Source organism: Salvelinus namaycush, unplaced genomic scaffold (genome assembly GCF_016432855.1).
Source record: "Salvelinus namaycush isolate Seneca unplaced genomic scaffold, SaNama_1.0 Scaffold39, whole genome shotgun sequence".
Classification (NCBI taxonomy): Eukaryota; Metazoa; Chordata; class Actinopteri; order Salmoniformes; family Salmonidae; genus Salvelinus; species Salvelinus namaycush.
The window spans coordinates 418,830-437,204 of record NW_024060896.1 but is presented as its reverse complement, the minus strand read 5'-3'; the positions used below and the strand labels follow the sequence as shown (position 1 = coordinate 437,204).

Sequence of the window (18,375 nt, the reverse complement as noted above, 5' to 3'; positions counted from 1 at the left end):
TATACGGTCCTCTTACCTCTAGTGTTGTGAGTACTATCCTCTCTACAGAGGAGAAGTAGGCCTCCCACAGGAACTGGGTCTGCTGTCTGAGAGACAGGATGTTGTCCTGGTGAATTGAACGCACCGTAGACGGAATCTGGAACAACAGAACTACAGTCAGAACTAATACAGTGACATGATCTGTCAATCAAACAGTCAGAGACACTGGACGTGTCAAATATACCGTTCTAACATACTGGAACGGATCATAAAATATATATATAAAGGAAGAATGTGTTGTCACTCAGCCGACTTAGCGTTACCTGGTGAATAAAGGGTTAAAATATCTACGACACCTGCAGTAGCAGTCGTTCGTCCCCGATCACAGCTGCTGTGTTCCAGTGGATGATCTCTGAGAAGGGCATCTCCCAGCCGTTACTGAGTATCACAGGTACACAGGCAGCCTGCAGGCCAACACACGGGTAACACAGTAATGAGTATACAGTTATTGGACTGGAGGAGTTACTATCCTTGGTACATGTCTCTGCTATGCCAGTGCCACGTACTCCAATGGCTACGGTGGGTCTAATAGTGTATTTTGGTGCTTGTGTCAACACTATTCTCTAACACAGTGAGGACAGCACATCACTAGTATTGTGTTTTGTTCCATGAGGACAGTGCATCACTAGTATTGTGTCTGGTTACATGAGGACAGGACATCACTAGTATTGTGTCTGGTTACATGAGGACAGTACATCACTAGTATTGTGTCTGGTTACATGAGGACAGGACATCACTAGTATTGTGTCTGGTTACATGAGGACAGGACATCACTAGTATTGTGTCTGGTTACATGAGGACAGTACAGTACATCACTAGTATTGTGTCTGGTTCCATGAGGACAGTACATCACTAGTATTGTGTCTGGTTACATGAGGACAGTACAGGACATCACTAGTATTGTGTCTGGTTACATGAGGACAGTACATCACTAGTATTGTGTCTGGTTACATGAGGACAGGACATCACTAGTATTGTGTCTGGTTACATGAGGACAGTACATCACTAGTATTGTGTCTGGTTACATGAGGACAGTACATCACTAGTATTGTGTCTAGTTACATGAGGACAGGACATCACTAGTATTGTGTCTGGTTACATGAGGACAGGACATCACTAGTATTGTGTCTGGTTACATGAGGACAGTACATCACTAGTATTGTGTCTGGTTCCATGAGGACAGGACATCACTAGTATTGTGTCTGGTTCCATGAGGACAGTGCATCACTAGTATTGTGTCTGGTTCCATGAGGACAGTACATCACTAGTATTGTGTCTGGTTACATGAGGACAGTACATCACTAGTATTGTGTCTGGTTACATGAGGACAGTACATCACTAGTATTGTGTCTGGTTCCATGAGGACAGTACATCACTAGTATTGTGTCTGGTTACATGAGGACAGTACATCACTAGTATTGTGTCTGGTTACATGAGGACAGTACATCACTAGTATTGTGTCTGGTTACATGAGGACAGTACATCACTAGTATTGTGTCTGGTTACATGAGGACAGGACATCACTAGTATTGTGTCTGGTTACATGAGGACAGGACATCACTAGTATTGTGTCTGGTTACATGAGGACAGGACATCACTAGTATTGTGTCTGGTTACATGAGGACAGGACATCACTAGTATTGTGTCTGGTTACATGAGGACAGTACATCACTAGTATTGTGTCTGGTTACATGAGGACAGGACATCACTAGTATTGTGTCTGGTTCCATGAGGACAGGACATCACTAGTATTGTGTCTGGTTACATGAGGACAGGACATCACTAGTATTGTGTCTGGTTACATGAGGACAGGACATCACTAGTATTGTGTCTGGTTACATGAGGACAGGACATCACTAGTATTGTGTCTGGTTACATGAGGACAGTACATCACTAGTATTGTGTCTGGTTACATGAGGACAGTACATCACTAGTATTGTGTCTGGTTACATGAGGACAGGACTCACTAGTATTGTTCTGGTCATACTAGTGATGCACTGTCCTCATGGAACAGACCCAATACTAGTTGATGTACTGTCCTCATGAACAACACATACTAGTGATGTACTGTCCCATGGAACCCGACACAATCTAGTGTGTACTGTCCTCATGTAACCAGACACAATACTAGTGAGTCCTGTCCTCATGGAACAGTACACAATACTAGTGATGTACTGTCCTCATGTAGACCCAGACCCATTACTAGTGGATGTCCCTGTCCTCCATGGAACCAGACACAATACTAGTGATGGACTGTCCTATGTAACCAACACAATACTAGTCCCATGTCCTGTCCCTCATGGAACCAGACCAATACTAGTATGTACTGTCCTGTCCTCAATGGACCCCACACAATACTAGTGATGTCCCCTGTCTGTCGCTCATGTACCAGACACAATAATAGTGGGATGTCCTGCATCTTAACCAGACACATACTACTGATGTCCGGTCCTCATGGAACCGACAAATACTAGTGATTGTACTGTCCCCTCATGGAACCAGACACAATACTAGTGATGTCCTGTCCTGGTCCTCATGTAACCCAGACACAATAACTAGTGTGATGTCCTGTCCTCATGTAACCAGAGCACAATACTAGTGATTGTCGCTGTCCCCTCATGAAACCATACACAATACTAGTGATGTCCCGTCCTCATGGAACAAGACACATACTAGTGATGTCCCTGTCCCTCAAATGGAACCAGACACAATACTAGTGATTGTCCTGGTCCTCATGGAACCAGACACATACTAGTGAGGTCCTGTCCTCATGTCCATACCAATACTAGTGATGTACTGTTCCTCATGTAACCAGTACACAATACTATGATGTCCTTACGTCCTCATGTAACCAGACACAATACTAGTGATGTCCTGTCCTCATGTAACTCAGTACACATACTACGATGTCCTGTCCTCATGTAACCATACACAATACTAGTGATGTACTGTACTGTCCCTCATGTACCAGTACACAATACTAGTGATGTCCTGTCTCATGTACCCAAACACAATACTAGCGTATGTCCTGTCCTCATGTAACCAGACACAATACTAGTGATGTACTGTCCTCGGTCCGTCATGAACCAGTACACATACTAGTGATGTCCGTGTCCTGTCCTCATGGAACCGAGACACAAACTATGTGGATAGTCCTGTCCTCATGTAACCAGCACAATACTAGTGATTCCTGTCTCATTGAACCAACACAATACTAGTGATTTCCTGTCTGTCCGGGGTCATGGAACCAGACACAATACTAGTATTCCGTCCTCATGTAACCAGACACAATACTAGGTGATGGCCTGTCCTGTCCTCATGAACTCCGACACAAATACTAGTGATTTACTGTCCTTCCTCATGTAACCAGACACAATACTAGTGATGTACTGTACTCATGTAACCAGACACAATACTATGATGTCCTGTCCTCATGGAACCAGACACAATACTATTGATGTACTGTCCTCATGTAACCAGACACAATACTAGTATTGTGGTCTGGTTCACATGAGGACAGGACATCACTAGTAGTTGGTCTGGTTACATGAGGACAGTACATCACTAGTATTGTGTCTGTTCCATGAGGACAGGACACACTAGTATTGTGTCTGGTTACATGAGGACAGTACATCACTAGTATTGTGTCTGGTTACTGAGGACAGGACATACATCACTAGTATTGTGTCTGGTTCCATGAGGACAGACAGGACATCACTAGTATTGTGTCTGGTTACATGAGACAGGACATCACTAGTATTGTGTGCTGGTTACATGAGGACAGGACAGTACATCACTAGTAATTGTGTCCTGGTTCCATGAGGACAGGACATCACTAGTATTGTGTCTGGTTACATGAGGACAGGACATCATAGTATTGTGTCTGGTTCCATGAGGGACAGGACATCACTAGTATTGTGTCTGGTTCCATGAGGACAGTACATCATCTAGTATGTGTCTGGTTACATGAGGACAGGACATCACTAGTATTGTGTCGGGTTACATGAGGACAGTACATCACTAGTATTGTGTCTGGTTTACATGAGGACAGTACATACTACTAGTATTGTGTCTGGTTACATGAGGACAGGACATCCTAGTATTGTGTCTGGTTACATGAGGACAGGACATACACTAGTATTGTGTCTGGTTACATGAGGACAGTACAGGACATCACTAGTATTGTGTCTGGTTACATGAGGACAGTACATCACTAGTATTGTCTGGTTATATGGACGAAGGACATCACTAGTATTGTGTCTGGTTCCATGGAGACAGGACATCACTAGTATTGTGTCTGGTTCCATGAGGACAGGACATCACTAGTATTGTGTCTGGTTCATGAGGACAGGACATCACTAGTATTGTTCTGGTTCCATGAGGACAGGACATCACTAGTATTGTGTCTGGTTACATGAGGACGTACATCACTAGTATTGTGTCTGGTTACATGAGGACAGGACTCACTAGATTGTGTCTGTTCCATGAGGACAGACATCACTAGTATTGGTCTGGTTACATGAGGACAGGAACATCACTAGTATTGTGTCTGGTTACATGATGACAGGACATCACTAGTATGGTGTCTGGTTACATGAGGACAGTACGGACCATCACTAGTATTGTGTCTGGTTCCATGAGGACAGACAGTACATCACTAGTATTGTGGTCTGTTTCCATGAGGACAGGACATCACTAGTATTGTGTCTGGTTACATGAGACAGTCCATCACTAGTATGTGTGTCTGGTTCCATGAGGACAGGACATCACTAGTATTGTGTCTGTTTACATGAGGACAGTACATCACTAGTATTGTGTCTGGTCATGAGGACAGACTTCACTAGTATTGTGTCTGGTTACATGGGACTACATCACTAGTATTGTGTCTGGTTTCCATGAGGACAGTACATCACTAGTATTGTGTCTGGTTACATGAGGACAGTACATCACTAGTATTATTTCTGGTTCATGAGGACAGTCATCCACTAGATTGTGTCTGGTTACATGAGGACAGGACATCACTAGTATTGTGCTGTTCCATGAGACAGTCATCCTATATGTGTCTGGTTACATGAGGACAGGACATCAATAGTATTGTGTCTGGTTCATGAGGACAGGACATCACTAGTATTGTGTCTGGTTCCATGAGGACAGGACATACACACTAGTATTGTGTCTGGTTCCATGAGGACGGACATCACTAGTATTGTGTCTGGTTCCATGATACAGGACATCACTAGTATTGTGTCGGTTCCATGAGACAGTACAGTACATCACTAGTATTGTGTCTGGTTACATGAGGACAGGACACACTAGTATGTGTCTGGTTACATGAGGACAGACATCACATATTGTGTCTGGTCCATGAGAGTACAGGACATCACTAGTATTGTGTCTGGTTACATGAGGACATACATCACTAGTATTGTGTCTGGTTACATGAGGACAGGACATCACTAGTATTGTGTCTGGTTCCATGAGGACAGGACATCACTAGTATTGTGTCTGGTTCACATGAGGAAGGACATCACTAGTATTGTGTCTGGTTCCATGAGGACAGGACAATCACTATTATTGTGTCTGGTTCCCATGAGGACAGGACATCACTAGTATTGTGTCTGGTTACATGAGGACGGACATCACTAGTATTGTGTCTGTTACATGGACAGAACATCACTAGTATTGGTCTGGTTACATGAGGACAGTACAAATCACTAGTATTGTGTCTGGTTACATGAGGCAGACAGGACATCACTAGTATTGTGTCTGGTTCCATGGAACAGTAACATCACTAGTATTGTGTCTGGTTCATGAGACAGGACATCACTAGTATTGTGTCTGGTTACATGAGGAACAGGAACATCACTAGTATTGTGTCTGGTTACATGATGACAGGACATCACTAGTATGTGTGTCTGGTTCATGAGGACAGTCAGGACATCACTAGTATTGTGTCTGGTTACATGAGGACGAGACATCACTAGTATTGTGTGGTCCATGAGGACAGGACATCACTAGTATTGTGTCTGGTTCCATGAGGACAGGACATACATCACTAGTATTGTGTCTGGTTCCATGAGGACAGGACCATCACTAGTATTGTGTCTGGTTACATGAGACAGTACATCCTGTATTGTGTCTGGTTCCATGAGACATGACATCACTAGTATTGTGTCTGTTACATGAGGACAGTACATCACTATTATTGTTCTTCCATGAGGACAGGACTTCACTAGTATTGTGTCTGGTTACATGAGGACAGTCACATCACTAGTATTGTGTCTGGTTCCATGAGGACAGTACATCCACTAGTAATTGTTCTGGTTACATAGGAACAGACATCACTATATTGTGTCTGGTTACATGAGACAGGACATCACTAGTATTGTGTCTGGTTACATGAGCGACAGTGACATCACTAGTATTTGTGTCTGGTTCCATAGTGTACAGGCCATCACTAGTATTGTGTCTGGTTCCATGAGGACAGTACATCACTAGTATTGTGTTTGGTTCATGAGGGACAGGACATCACTAGTATTGTGTCTGGTCCATAGGACAGGACATCACAGTAAGTATTGTGTCTGGTTCTGAGGACAGGACAGACATCACTAGATTGTGTCTGGTTCCTGAGGACAGTACGACTCACTAGTATTGTGTCTGGTCCATGAGGACAGGACACACTAGTATTGTGTCTGTTTCCATGAGGAGCAGTACATCACTGTATTGTGTCTGGTTCCATGAGGACAGGACATCACTAGTATTGTGTCTGGTTACATGAGGACAGGACATCACTAGTATTGTGTCTGGTTACATGAGACAGGTACATCACTAGTATTGTGTCTGGTTCCATGAGGACAGGACAGTACATGCACTAGTATTGTGTCTGGTTTCATGAGGAACAGGACATCACTAGTATTGTTCTGGTTTACCAAGGACAAGTGAATCAAATCAGCTGTGTCCTGTCCCTGGTTTCACTACTAATGACACTAATTCGTCCACTGCCGATGCATCTCACTGAGACCATCTAATGATGCACCAATTATCGTCCGCATAGACAACAATAAATCATCCCAACATGTTGATGTCAGTGGTTTGGGTCTTTAAAACATTCTGTCACCATCACTTCCCGTCTGTTTCTTCAGCAGAACTTATCTACTTCCTTTCAGCCATATAGCGATAGTAGACCATTTTATTCCGCACCGCACAGCAGCCATTAACCTGTCATTAATAGCATAATTAATTCCATTGCCAGGGACTCATTTCTCAAATTGTTTGTTGTATGTGAGTAAAGTACAATGGTAAACAAAAGCCTACGTGTTCATTTGAGCCTATTAGCAATGTGTAAAGTGTGTATGCAAAATGTATTTGTTTGTGTATTTGTTTGTGGTGTGTGTGTTGTGTGTGTGTGTGTTGTTGTGTGTGTGGTGTGTGTGTGTGTGTGTGTGTCACTTTCTGTGCTCCACTGTCTCTGTGTCCAAATAGAGGCTACAGCCACTGTCAGCAGGGGTGTGTCCAAATAGAGGCTCTAGTCCTGTCAGCCAGGGGGTGTGTCCAAATAGAGGCTACAGCCCTGTCAGCCAGGGGGTGTGTCCAAATAGAGGCTACCGCCTGTCAACCAGGGGTGTGTCCAAATATATGCTACAGCCCTGACAGCCAGGGGTGTGTCCAAATAGAGGCTACAGCCCTGTCAGCCAGGGGTGTGTCCAAGTAGAGGCTACAGCCCTGTCAGTCAGGGGGTGTGTCCAAATAGAGGCTACAGCCCTGTCAGCCAGGGGTGTGTCCAAATAGAGGCTACAGCCCTGTCACTCAGGGGGTGTGTCCAAATAGGGCTACAGCCCTGACAGCCAGGGGGTGTGTCCAAAATAGAGGCTACAGCCCTGTCAGCCAGGGGTGTGTCCAGTGAGCTACAGCCCTGTCAGTCGGGGGTGTGTCCAATAAGGCTACAGCCCTGTCAGCCAGGGGGTGTGTCCAAATAGAGGCTACAGCCCTGTCAACCAGGGGGTGTGTCCAAATAGAGGCTACAGCCCTGTCAGCCAGGGGGGGGTCCAAGTAGAGGCTACAGCCCTGTCAGCCAGGGGGTGTGTCCAAATGAGGCTACAGCCCTGTCAACACAGGGGGGTGTGTCCAAATAGAGGCTACAGCCCTGTCAACCAGGGGGTGTGTCCAAATAGAGGCTACAGCCCTGTCAGCCAGGGGTGTGTCCAATGAGCTACAGCCCTGTCAGCCAGGGGTGTGTCAAATAGAGGCTACAGCCTGTCAGCCAGGGGGTGTGTCCTCCTGTCCTTAATCTGGGTGTCATTCAACCACTGCTGTCCACACACCCTGTCCCTCTGAAGCCTTAGCTCTTACCATCTCTTACCACCCTTCTGCCATCCTCAGTGTCATAACAGACCCCACACAATCTTCTGAATTCACCAAAAGGTGCCTCAACAAAGTACTGAGTAAAAGGTCTGAATACTGGTACTGTATATACATAGGGTTGTACTACTCATTCCAGGGTTATACTTACCATTCAAGGGTTATACTACCCATTCCAGGGTTATACTACTTTCAAGTTATCTACTCATTCACAGGTTTTATCTACTCATTCCAGGTTATAACTCCATTCCAGGTTATACTACTCATCCAGGGTTATACTACTCATTCCAGGGTTATATACGGTACTCATTCAAGGGGTTATACTGACCTCATTTCCAGGGTTTATACTACTCATTCCGGGTTATACTACCATTCCAGGGTTATACTACTCATATGCCGTGTTCATACTACTCATTCAGGTTATCTACTCATTCAAGGGTTATACTACTCATTCAGGTTATACTACTCATTCAGGGTTTATACTACTCATTCCAGGGTTATACTACTCATTTAAGGGTTATACTACTCATTTCCAGGGTTATACTACTCATTCCGAGGGTTATACTACCCCATTCAAGGGTATACACTCATTCCAGGTTTACACTCATTTAAGGGTTATACTACTCATTCCAGGGTTATACTACTCATTCAAGGGTTAAACTACTATTCATGGGTTATACTACTCATTCATGGTTATACTACTCATTCATGGGTTATACTACTCATTCCAGGGTTATACTACTCATTCAAGGGTTATACTACTCATTCCAGGGTTATACTACTCATTCCCAGTTTATACTACTCATTCAAGGGTTATACTACTCATTCAAGGGTTATCCTACTCATTTAAGGTTTATACTACTCATTCAAGGTTATACTACTCATTCCAGGTTTATACTACTCATTTAAGGGTTATACTACTCTTCCAGGGTTATACTACTCATTCCGGTGGGTTTTCTTCCTTTTTAGTTTTCTACATTGTAGAATAATAGTGAAGACATCAAACTATGAAATAACCACTATGTTAACATGTAGTAACAAAAAAGTGTTAAACAACTCAAAATTATTGTTAGATTTGAGACAGTAAATGGAGACAGTAGAGTGATCTACATAGGGACAGTAATGGGGACAGTAAGTGATCTACATAGACAGTAGATGGGACAGTAGATGGGGACAGTACAGTGATCTACATGGGGTTCCCAGTACAGTACAGTCCTCTGATCCTCAGCGGTCCTGGTTGTTCAGGACAGTAGATGGGGAACAGTAGATGGGGACAGTAGAGTGATCTACATAGACAGTAATGGGGACAGTAATGGGACAGTAGAGTGATCTACATAGGGACAGTAGAGTGATCTACATGGGGTTCCCAGTACAGTAGCAGTCCTCTGATCCCTCAGCGGTCCTGGTTGTTCAGGACAGTAGATGGGGACAGTATAGTGATCTACATGGGGACAGTAGATGGGGACAGTAGATGGGGACAGTATATTGACTACATGGGGTTTCCAGTACAGTAGCAGTCCTCTGATCCCTCAGCGGTCCTGTGTTCAGGACAGTCAGTTTCTCTCCGTCTCATTACACACCCTGCTGAGTTAGTTAATAATACAGGATGTGAATGGAAGCCTCTGGGGGTCGGGACCAGAGACACGAGGAAGGCGCTCTCTCCCTCTCTGAGAAGCTGTACTGGGGTCGGGACAGAGACACAGAGGAAGGCTGCTCTCTCCCTCTCTGGCAGAAGCTGTACGGCTGGTTAGCGAACTAGCAGAATGACGGAGAGCCAAACAGGGACAATACATGGCTATTTCATTTAACAAAAATCCAGGACACTATCAAATGAAAACAGCTTTAAAGTCAATGGCTTATACACACCTAGTGCAAATGTAGTGTGTGTCTGTGTGTGTGGTGTGTGTGTATGTGGTGTGTGTGTGTACGTGGTGTGTGTACGTGGTGTGTGTACGTGGTGTTTGTACGTGGTGTGTGTACTGGTGTGTGTGTTGTGTGTACTGGTGTGTGTGTGTGTGTGTGTGTGTCTGTGTACGGTGTGTGTGTACGTGTTGTGTATCTGTTGTGTGTACGTGGTGTGTGGTACGTGGTGTGTTTGTGTCTGTGTACGTTGTGTGTGTACGTGTGTGGTGTACGTGGTGTGTGTACGTGGTGTGTGTACTTGGTGTGTGTACGTGGTGTGTTCTGTTGTGTGTGTGTGTGTGTGTACGTGGTGTTGTACGTGTGTGTGTGTGTGTGTTGTACGTGGTGTGTGTACCTGCAGATGCTTCCAGGCAGCGAAGGACCCCAGGCTTCGTCCTCTGGGAACCAGACAGAAGTAGAGTTGTGAGCATCTCTCTGTAATCATGTCTGAAGAGAGAACAGATGGATAAGGGTTACACATTAATATGATCTGGCATTCAGTAGACACGTATCAACAGGGACGGGCATCAGTAGTACACTATCAACAGGGACTTCACTGTTAATATTAATATGACCTGGCATTCAGTAGACACGTATCACAGGACTGGCATTCGTAGAACGTATCAACAGGGACTGGCATTCAGTAGACCCGTATCAACAGGGACTGGCATTCAGTAGACACGTATCAACAGGTGGCATTCATAGACACGTATCACAGGGACTGGCATTCAGTAACACGTATCAACAGGACTGCCATTCAGTAGACACGTATCAACAGGATGGATGTACGTGCAGGGACGGATTCAGTAGACACGTATCAACAGGGACTGGCATTCAGTAGGACACGTATCAAACAGGGACTGGCATTCAGTAGACACGTATCAACAGGGACTGCATTCAGTAGACACGTATCAACAGGACTGGCATTCAGTAGACCAGTATCAACAGGGACTCATGTTAATATTAAATAGAATCTGGCATCAGTAGACACGTATCAACAGGGACTGGGCATTCAGTAGACCACGTATCAAAGGGACTTGCATTCAGTAGACACGTATCAACAGGGAACTTCACAACAGTGACTTAACGTGACTTCACAACAGTGACTTCACAACAGTAGTGCATAGATTGGCCCCGCGTGATTGAAACCAAGACTTTGGCGTTGTTAACACCAAGCTTCTTACAAACTAGCACAAAGGACCACAGAGGAATGGAGGAACAGACAGACGTAGACAGGGTTAAGCTGGGGAGATCTCCTACACCTCCAGGGCTGGACAGAGAGGGTAATGTCCTCTATCTGGGATTAGCTTTGAGCTATGGCAGGATAAGAGTTGGATCACAGTGAATGGACCCAGGGCTTACTTAAAGAGGAATGAGGAAACAGACAGACGTAAGGACAGGGGTTAGAGCTGGGGAGTCTCCTAGCCCTCCAGGGCTAGGACAGAGAGGGTTACTACATTCTCTATCTGGGTTAGCGTTGAAGCTATACAGGATAATAGTTGATTGACACAGTGAATGACACCAGTGGTACTAAAGGCTTTAGCATGCTTCGTTTCGGTTGGCGAAAGTACTGTTTGTCCATTTTGAGATGCCGTAGACAGAATTAAATCTAAGATAACATCAAAATAAATGACGTTTCTTGATTTTTTTGTTGAAGAGATCTTAGGCAGGTCATTTTACATCTAAGATGTTCGGTGCAGATATTCTCAATGAAACATTTGTGTGAAAAAACGGACATACGTCTCTCGTTGAATAAACAACAAAATTTGAATTGGAAGAATCCACTAGTTGACAATCAGGGACAAAAGGGGTGTGAACTTCGGCTGGCCCTCAGAAAAATACGCACTGACGCCCCCAAACAGCTGTCGGAAGAAAACAAACTTACCCGAAGTCCAAACAGACAAAATTCTGTCATATATATTCACAAACTCTTCTGAACTGTTTTTGGGTCTGGAAACACGCAGACCCTTCTTAACACGAAGGATGAACACCAACAGCTTTTATAACTCCACTACAGAGGTACCTGATTCGTGGAAATGACATGTTCTAATCTCTGAGCCCTAAAAAAGAAAAAACCTGCACCGCTCAACACACTTGTACCCTCCTCTTCTCTCCAATCTTACAGGTCAGTCAGCACCTCCTCTTCGCTCCAATCTACAGTTAGTCAGCACCTCCTCTTCCCTCCAAATCTACAGGTCAGTCAGCACCTCCTCTTCTCTCCAATCTAGTCAGTCAGCACCTCCTTTCTCTCAATCTACAGGTCAGTCGCACCTCCTCTTGCCCCCAATCTACGGGTCAGTCAGCCTCTTCCTCTCCCCTACCAATCTACAGTACAGTCAGCACCTCATCTTCTCATCAAATATACAGGTCATCAGCACTCCTCTTCTCTCCAATCTAAGTCATCAGCACCTCCTAGCTTCTCTTCCAATCCTACAGGTCGTACGCACCCCTCGTTCCCTCAATCTACAGGTCAGTCAGCACCTCCTCTTCTCTCCAATCTACAGGTCAGTCAGCACACTCCTCTTCTCTCCAATCTACAGTCAGTCACAACTCCTCTTCCCTCCAATCTACAGGTCAGTCAGCACCCCTCTTCCCTCCAATCTTCAGGTCGTTCAGCACCTCCTCTTTCCCTCCATCTACAGGTCAGTCGGCACCTTCCCTTCCTCCAATCTACAGGTCAGCCGCACCTCCCTCTTCCATCAATCTACAGTCAGTCAGCACCTCCTCTTCCCATCCAATCTATAGGTCGTCAGCACCTCCCTCTTCTCTCCAATACTACAGGTCAGTCAGCACCTCCTCTTCCTCCAATCTACAGGTCAGTCAGCACCTCCTTCTTCCCTCCAAATCTACAAGTCAGTCAGCCATCCTCCTCTTCCCTCCAATCTACAGGTCAGTTCACACCTTCCTCTTCCCCCAATCACAAGTCAGTACATCCTCTCCCAACCGGTCAGTCAGCACCTCCTTTCCCTCAATCTACAGGCATCAAGACTCCTTCCCATCAGGTCAGCACCTCCTACTTCTCTCCAATTACGTCAGTCAGCACCTCCTCTTCCCTCCAAATCTACAGGTTCAGTCAGGAACCTCCTCTTCCCTCCAATCTACAGGCCAGCAGCACACACTCCTCTTTCCTCCAATCTAACAGGTCAGTCGCCACCGTCCTCTCCCTCCAATCTACAGGTCAGTCAGCACATCCTCTTCTCTCCAAGCTACAGGTCATCAGCACTCCTGCTCGGGTCCAAGGTTATGGGGCAGGTAGTCAGCACCTCCTCTTCTCCAATCTACAGGTCAGATCGCACCTCCTCTCTCCAATCTACAGTCAGTCAGCACCCTCCTTTCCTTCCAATACTACAGGTCCTTCAGCACCTCCTCTTCTATCCAATCTACAGGTCATCAGCAGCCTCCTCATCCCTCAATCTACAGGATCAGCAGCACCTCCTCTTCCTCCAATCTACAGATCATCAGCCCTCCTCTTCCCCTCCATATACAGAGTTCAGTCCAGCACCTCCTATTCCCTCCAATCTACAGGTCATCAGCACCTCCTCTTCTCTCCAATCTACAGGTGTCAGCACCTCCCTCTTCTTTCCCCATCTACAGGTCAGTCAGCCACACTCCTCTTCTACAATCTACTAGGTCAGTCAGCACCTCCTCTTTCTCCTAATCTACAGGTCGTCAGTCAGCCACCTCCTCCTCTTCCTCTTTCCAATCTCAGGTCAGTTCAAGCACCTCCTCTTCCCTCCTTTCATCCTCAATCTACAGGTCAGTCAGCACACTCCTCTCCCCTTAACTCAATCTACAGGATCAGGTCAGCAGCCCCCTCTTCTCCAATCTAGACAGGTCAGTTCAGCACCTCCTTCTCCAACTAAAAGGTCAGTCAGCACCTCCTCTTCCTCTCCAATTAACAGGTCAGTCGCACCTCCCTTCTCTTCAATCTACAGGTCAGTCAGCACCTCCTCTTCCACTCCAATCTAAGGTCAGTCAGGCAGTTGGATTAAGGAGATGCTTTGAAGTCCCTGCGTCGGGCGTGTAATTGGTTTGGCCTGGATGTGTGAGTCTGGGCAGATCTGCTATGAATAGAACCCTCAGTGTCGTGATATCCTCTAGCCCAGTCCAGGGGTCTACCTGAATCCCTCTATCCACCCTGGAGCAGCCTGAATCCATCCTGAATCACTGAGCTGCCTGAATCCACGTATCACTGCAGCTGACCATCGCTGCCTGAGAGCTGACCATCCTGAATCACTGAGCAGCCTGAATCACACCTGGCGCTGGAATCACCCTGGAAGCAGCCTGAATCCACCCTGGATCACTGATAGCCTGAATCCACCCTGGATCAATGACGCAGCCTGAAATTCCACCCTGGATCACTGAGCAGCCTGAATCCATCCTGGATCACTGAGGCAGCCTGATCCACCCTGGATCACTGGAGCAGCCTGAATCCACCACTGGATCACTGAGTAGCCCTGAATCCACCCTGGATCCACTGAGCATCCTGAATCCACCTGGATCCTGAGGCAAGCCTGATCCACCCTGGATCACTGAGCACCTAAGTCCACCCTGTATAGCACTGAGCATGCCCTGAATCCACCTGGATCACTGGCAGCCTGAATCCACCCTGTATCACTGAGCAGCCTGATCGACCCTCTATGCGAACCCTGAAGATCCTGAATCATCCACTGTATCACTGAGCTACCTGAATCCATCCCTGAATCACTGAGAGCCGCCTGAATCCACCCTGGATCACTGAGCAGCCTAATCCACCCCTGGATCACTGAGTTAGCCGAATCCATCCTGGAATCATGAGCACCCTTGAATCCACCTTGGATCATGAGCAGCCTGAATCCCACCCTGTGAATCACTGAGCAGCCTGCAATCCACCCTGGATCACTGAGCAGCCTGATCCACCTAGGATCACTGAGCAGCCATGAAATCACCCTGGTCACTGGAGCAGCCTGAATCCACACCTGTATCACTGAGCACGCCTGAATCTACCCTCTATGTCACCCTGGAAGGGAAGCCTGAATCCAATCCATGTATCACTGAGCAGCCTGAATCCATCCCTGAATCACTGAGAGCATAGCTGAATCCACCCGGATCACTGAGCATCCTGAATTCCACCCTGGATCACTGAGTAGCCCTGAATCCACCGTGGATCACTGAGCAGCCCTGAATCCTACGATCATGAGCAGCTAATCCACCCCTGGATCACTGACAGCTGAATCCACCCTTGAATCCCTGACGCTTACCACCTGATACTGAGCAGCGATGCACCGGGATACGAGCATAATCCACCCCCTGGATCACTGAGGGCGCCTGAATCCACCTCACTGGATCACTGATCCCCGGACCCGGCAGCGAACCAATGATCATGACACCACCACCCTGTATCATGAGCAGCCTGAATCACCCCTGGATCACTGGAGCAGCCTGAAGCCACCCTGTATCTATCCTGAGCAGCCTGAATCCACCCCTGGAGCACTGCAGCCTTAAAATCCACCCTGGGATCACATGAGAGGCCTGAAGCCACCCTGGATCACTGGCAAGCCTGAATCCATCCTGGATCACGAGCTGCCTGAATCCACTGGGATCACTGAAGCAAGCCCTGACCCCCAAGCATCAGACTGCTGAAACAATCATAAAATGGCCACCCGACTATTATATTGACCCCTCCCTTTTGTACACTGCTGCTACTCGCTGTTATTTATTATGCATATCACTTCACCCCCACCTACATGTCCAAAGACCTATAAGCTGTAACCCCGCACACTGACTCCCCGTACTAGGTACCTCCGTGTATAGAGCCCTCGTTATTGTTTATTTTATTGTGTTACTTTTAGTATTCTTTACTTTAGTTATTCGGTAAATATTTTCTTCTTGAACTGCACTGTTTGGTTAAGGGCTTGGTAAGTCATCACATTTTCAACGGTAAAGGTCTACACGTTGTAGTTTCACGGTAAAGTCTACAACTCGTTGTATTTTAAGTCTACGAACTCGTTATTCAGTGTTAGTATTCGGTACACGTCACATCGTGTATTTCAACGGTAAAGTCTACACTCGTTGTATTTCACGGTTAAAGTCTACTACACCCTCGTTGTATTTCACGGTAAAGTCTCAATCTGGTATTTTCACGGTAAAAGTCTACATACATCGGTTGATTTCACGTAAAGTCTTACACTAGTTGTATTTCACGGTAAAGACTCTACACTCGTTGTATTTCATGCAGGGTAAAGAGGTCTACACGACTCAGATTTCGTAAAGTATTCTTTTTTCCCGGTAAGGTCACTTCGTTGTAAATTTCACGAAATTTAAAACGTTATTAAGTAATGTCAATCGTTGATCACGTGTAAAGTCCCTACAACTCGTGTATTCACGGTTAGTACACTGTGTGCGTATTCACTGTAGTCACACGTTGTATTTCACGGTAAATACGTTTACGTATTACACTCGTTTCACGTAATTTCACAGGTATAAGTTCCTATCTACATTGGTTGTATTTCACGGTAAAGGTCTACCACTCCGTTGTATTTCACGGTTAAAGTTCTACACTTGTTGATTTCACGGTAAAGTCTACACTTGTTGTATTCACGGTAAAGTCTACACTTGTTGTATTCACAGTAAAGTCTACACTCGTTGTATTCGTGCATGTGGGACGAATAAAGTTTGATTTGATTATAGAATGTGACTAATAAAGTTTTGATGTGATTATTAGATGTGACTATAAAGTTTGATTTGTTATTAAATGTGACAAAGTTTGATTTGAATCCACCCTGGTCGAGCGCCAAGAGGTTATTATAACACACACACACACTTCACACACATCATCACACCACACATCATCTCACACACAACATCATCTCACACACACACATCATCTCACACACACCACAACACACACCACACACACACACACACACACACCACACACACACCACCACACACACACACACACACACACACACAACACACACACACACCCCCACACACCATCATCTCTCACACACACCATCATCTCACACACACACACACACCCATCATCTCACACACACACACCATCATCTCTCACACACACCACATGCTCACACACACACACACACACCATCATCTCCACACCATCATCTCACACCACACACTTCACACACCATCATCTCTCACACCATCATCTTCACACACACCATCATCTCACACACACCACAACACCATCATCTCTCACACACATCATCTCTCACACACACTTCACACACCATCATCTCACACACCAATCATCTCCACACCACACTTCACACACCATCATCTCAGCACACCATCACTCACACACCATCATCTCACACACACACTTTCACCACACCATCATCTCACACCTCATCTCACACACACACGGTCACACACACACTTTCACACACCATCATCTCCACAACACCATCATCTCACACACATCATCTCTCACACACACATCAATCTCCAACACACAATACACACCATCTCACACACACACACCCACACATCATCTCTCACACACCACACCGTTCACAACAACACCACAGTCTCACACACACACACCGTCTCACACACACACGTCTCCACGACCCACACAACTTGTCTCACACAACACACAACGTCTCACACACCACACACACACACACCTCTCAACGACACACACACCGCACACCGTCTCAACAAACAAACACATCCCTCACACTCATCTACTACACACAACACACCGTCTCACACACACACACCGTCTCACACACACCGTTCTCACACACACACACCAAACACACATCCCCGCACACATCATCTCCTCACACACACACCGTCTCACACACACCATCCCACACAACACACCACGATCTCACCACACACCCCCCCTGCCATCTTCACCCAAACATTCAGATATAAGGATTATCCGTTCTGTTTGAGGAAACATCTAAAAAGCTTCAGATGTTGTAATTTATGAAACTGCAAGACTTGAAGTCTCTGGAAATGAGAGGAGGACATCCACCGCTGCTGAACATGACCCCATGCTGGTTGACCTTACATGACCCCCTTGGGGGGGGTTTTTTATCTCTCTCACAAGGGGGGGGG

General features: G+C 46.0%; 1 protein-coding gene across 2 annotated transcripts in view; it reads right to left on the bottom strand.

The window, feature by feature from the left end:
• The window catches only part of LOC120040883 (exostosin-1a-like), a 141,769-nt gene that overhangs the window by 22,210 nt on the left and 101,184 nt on the right, over positions 1–18,375 (bottom strand). For both annotated transcript variants that reach the window (XM_038985870.1, XM_038985871.1), the window contains 2 exons: positions 336–443; positions 17–136 (listed from right to left, as the gene is read on the bottom strand). In XM_038985870.1, coding sequence (XP_038841798.1) covers positions 17–136; positions 336–443 — 228 coding nt within the window. The remainder of the gene's footprint in view (positions 1–16; positions 137–335; positions 444–18,375) is intronic.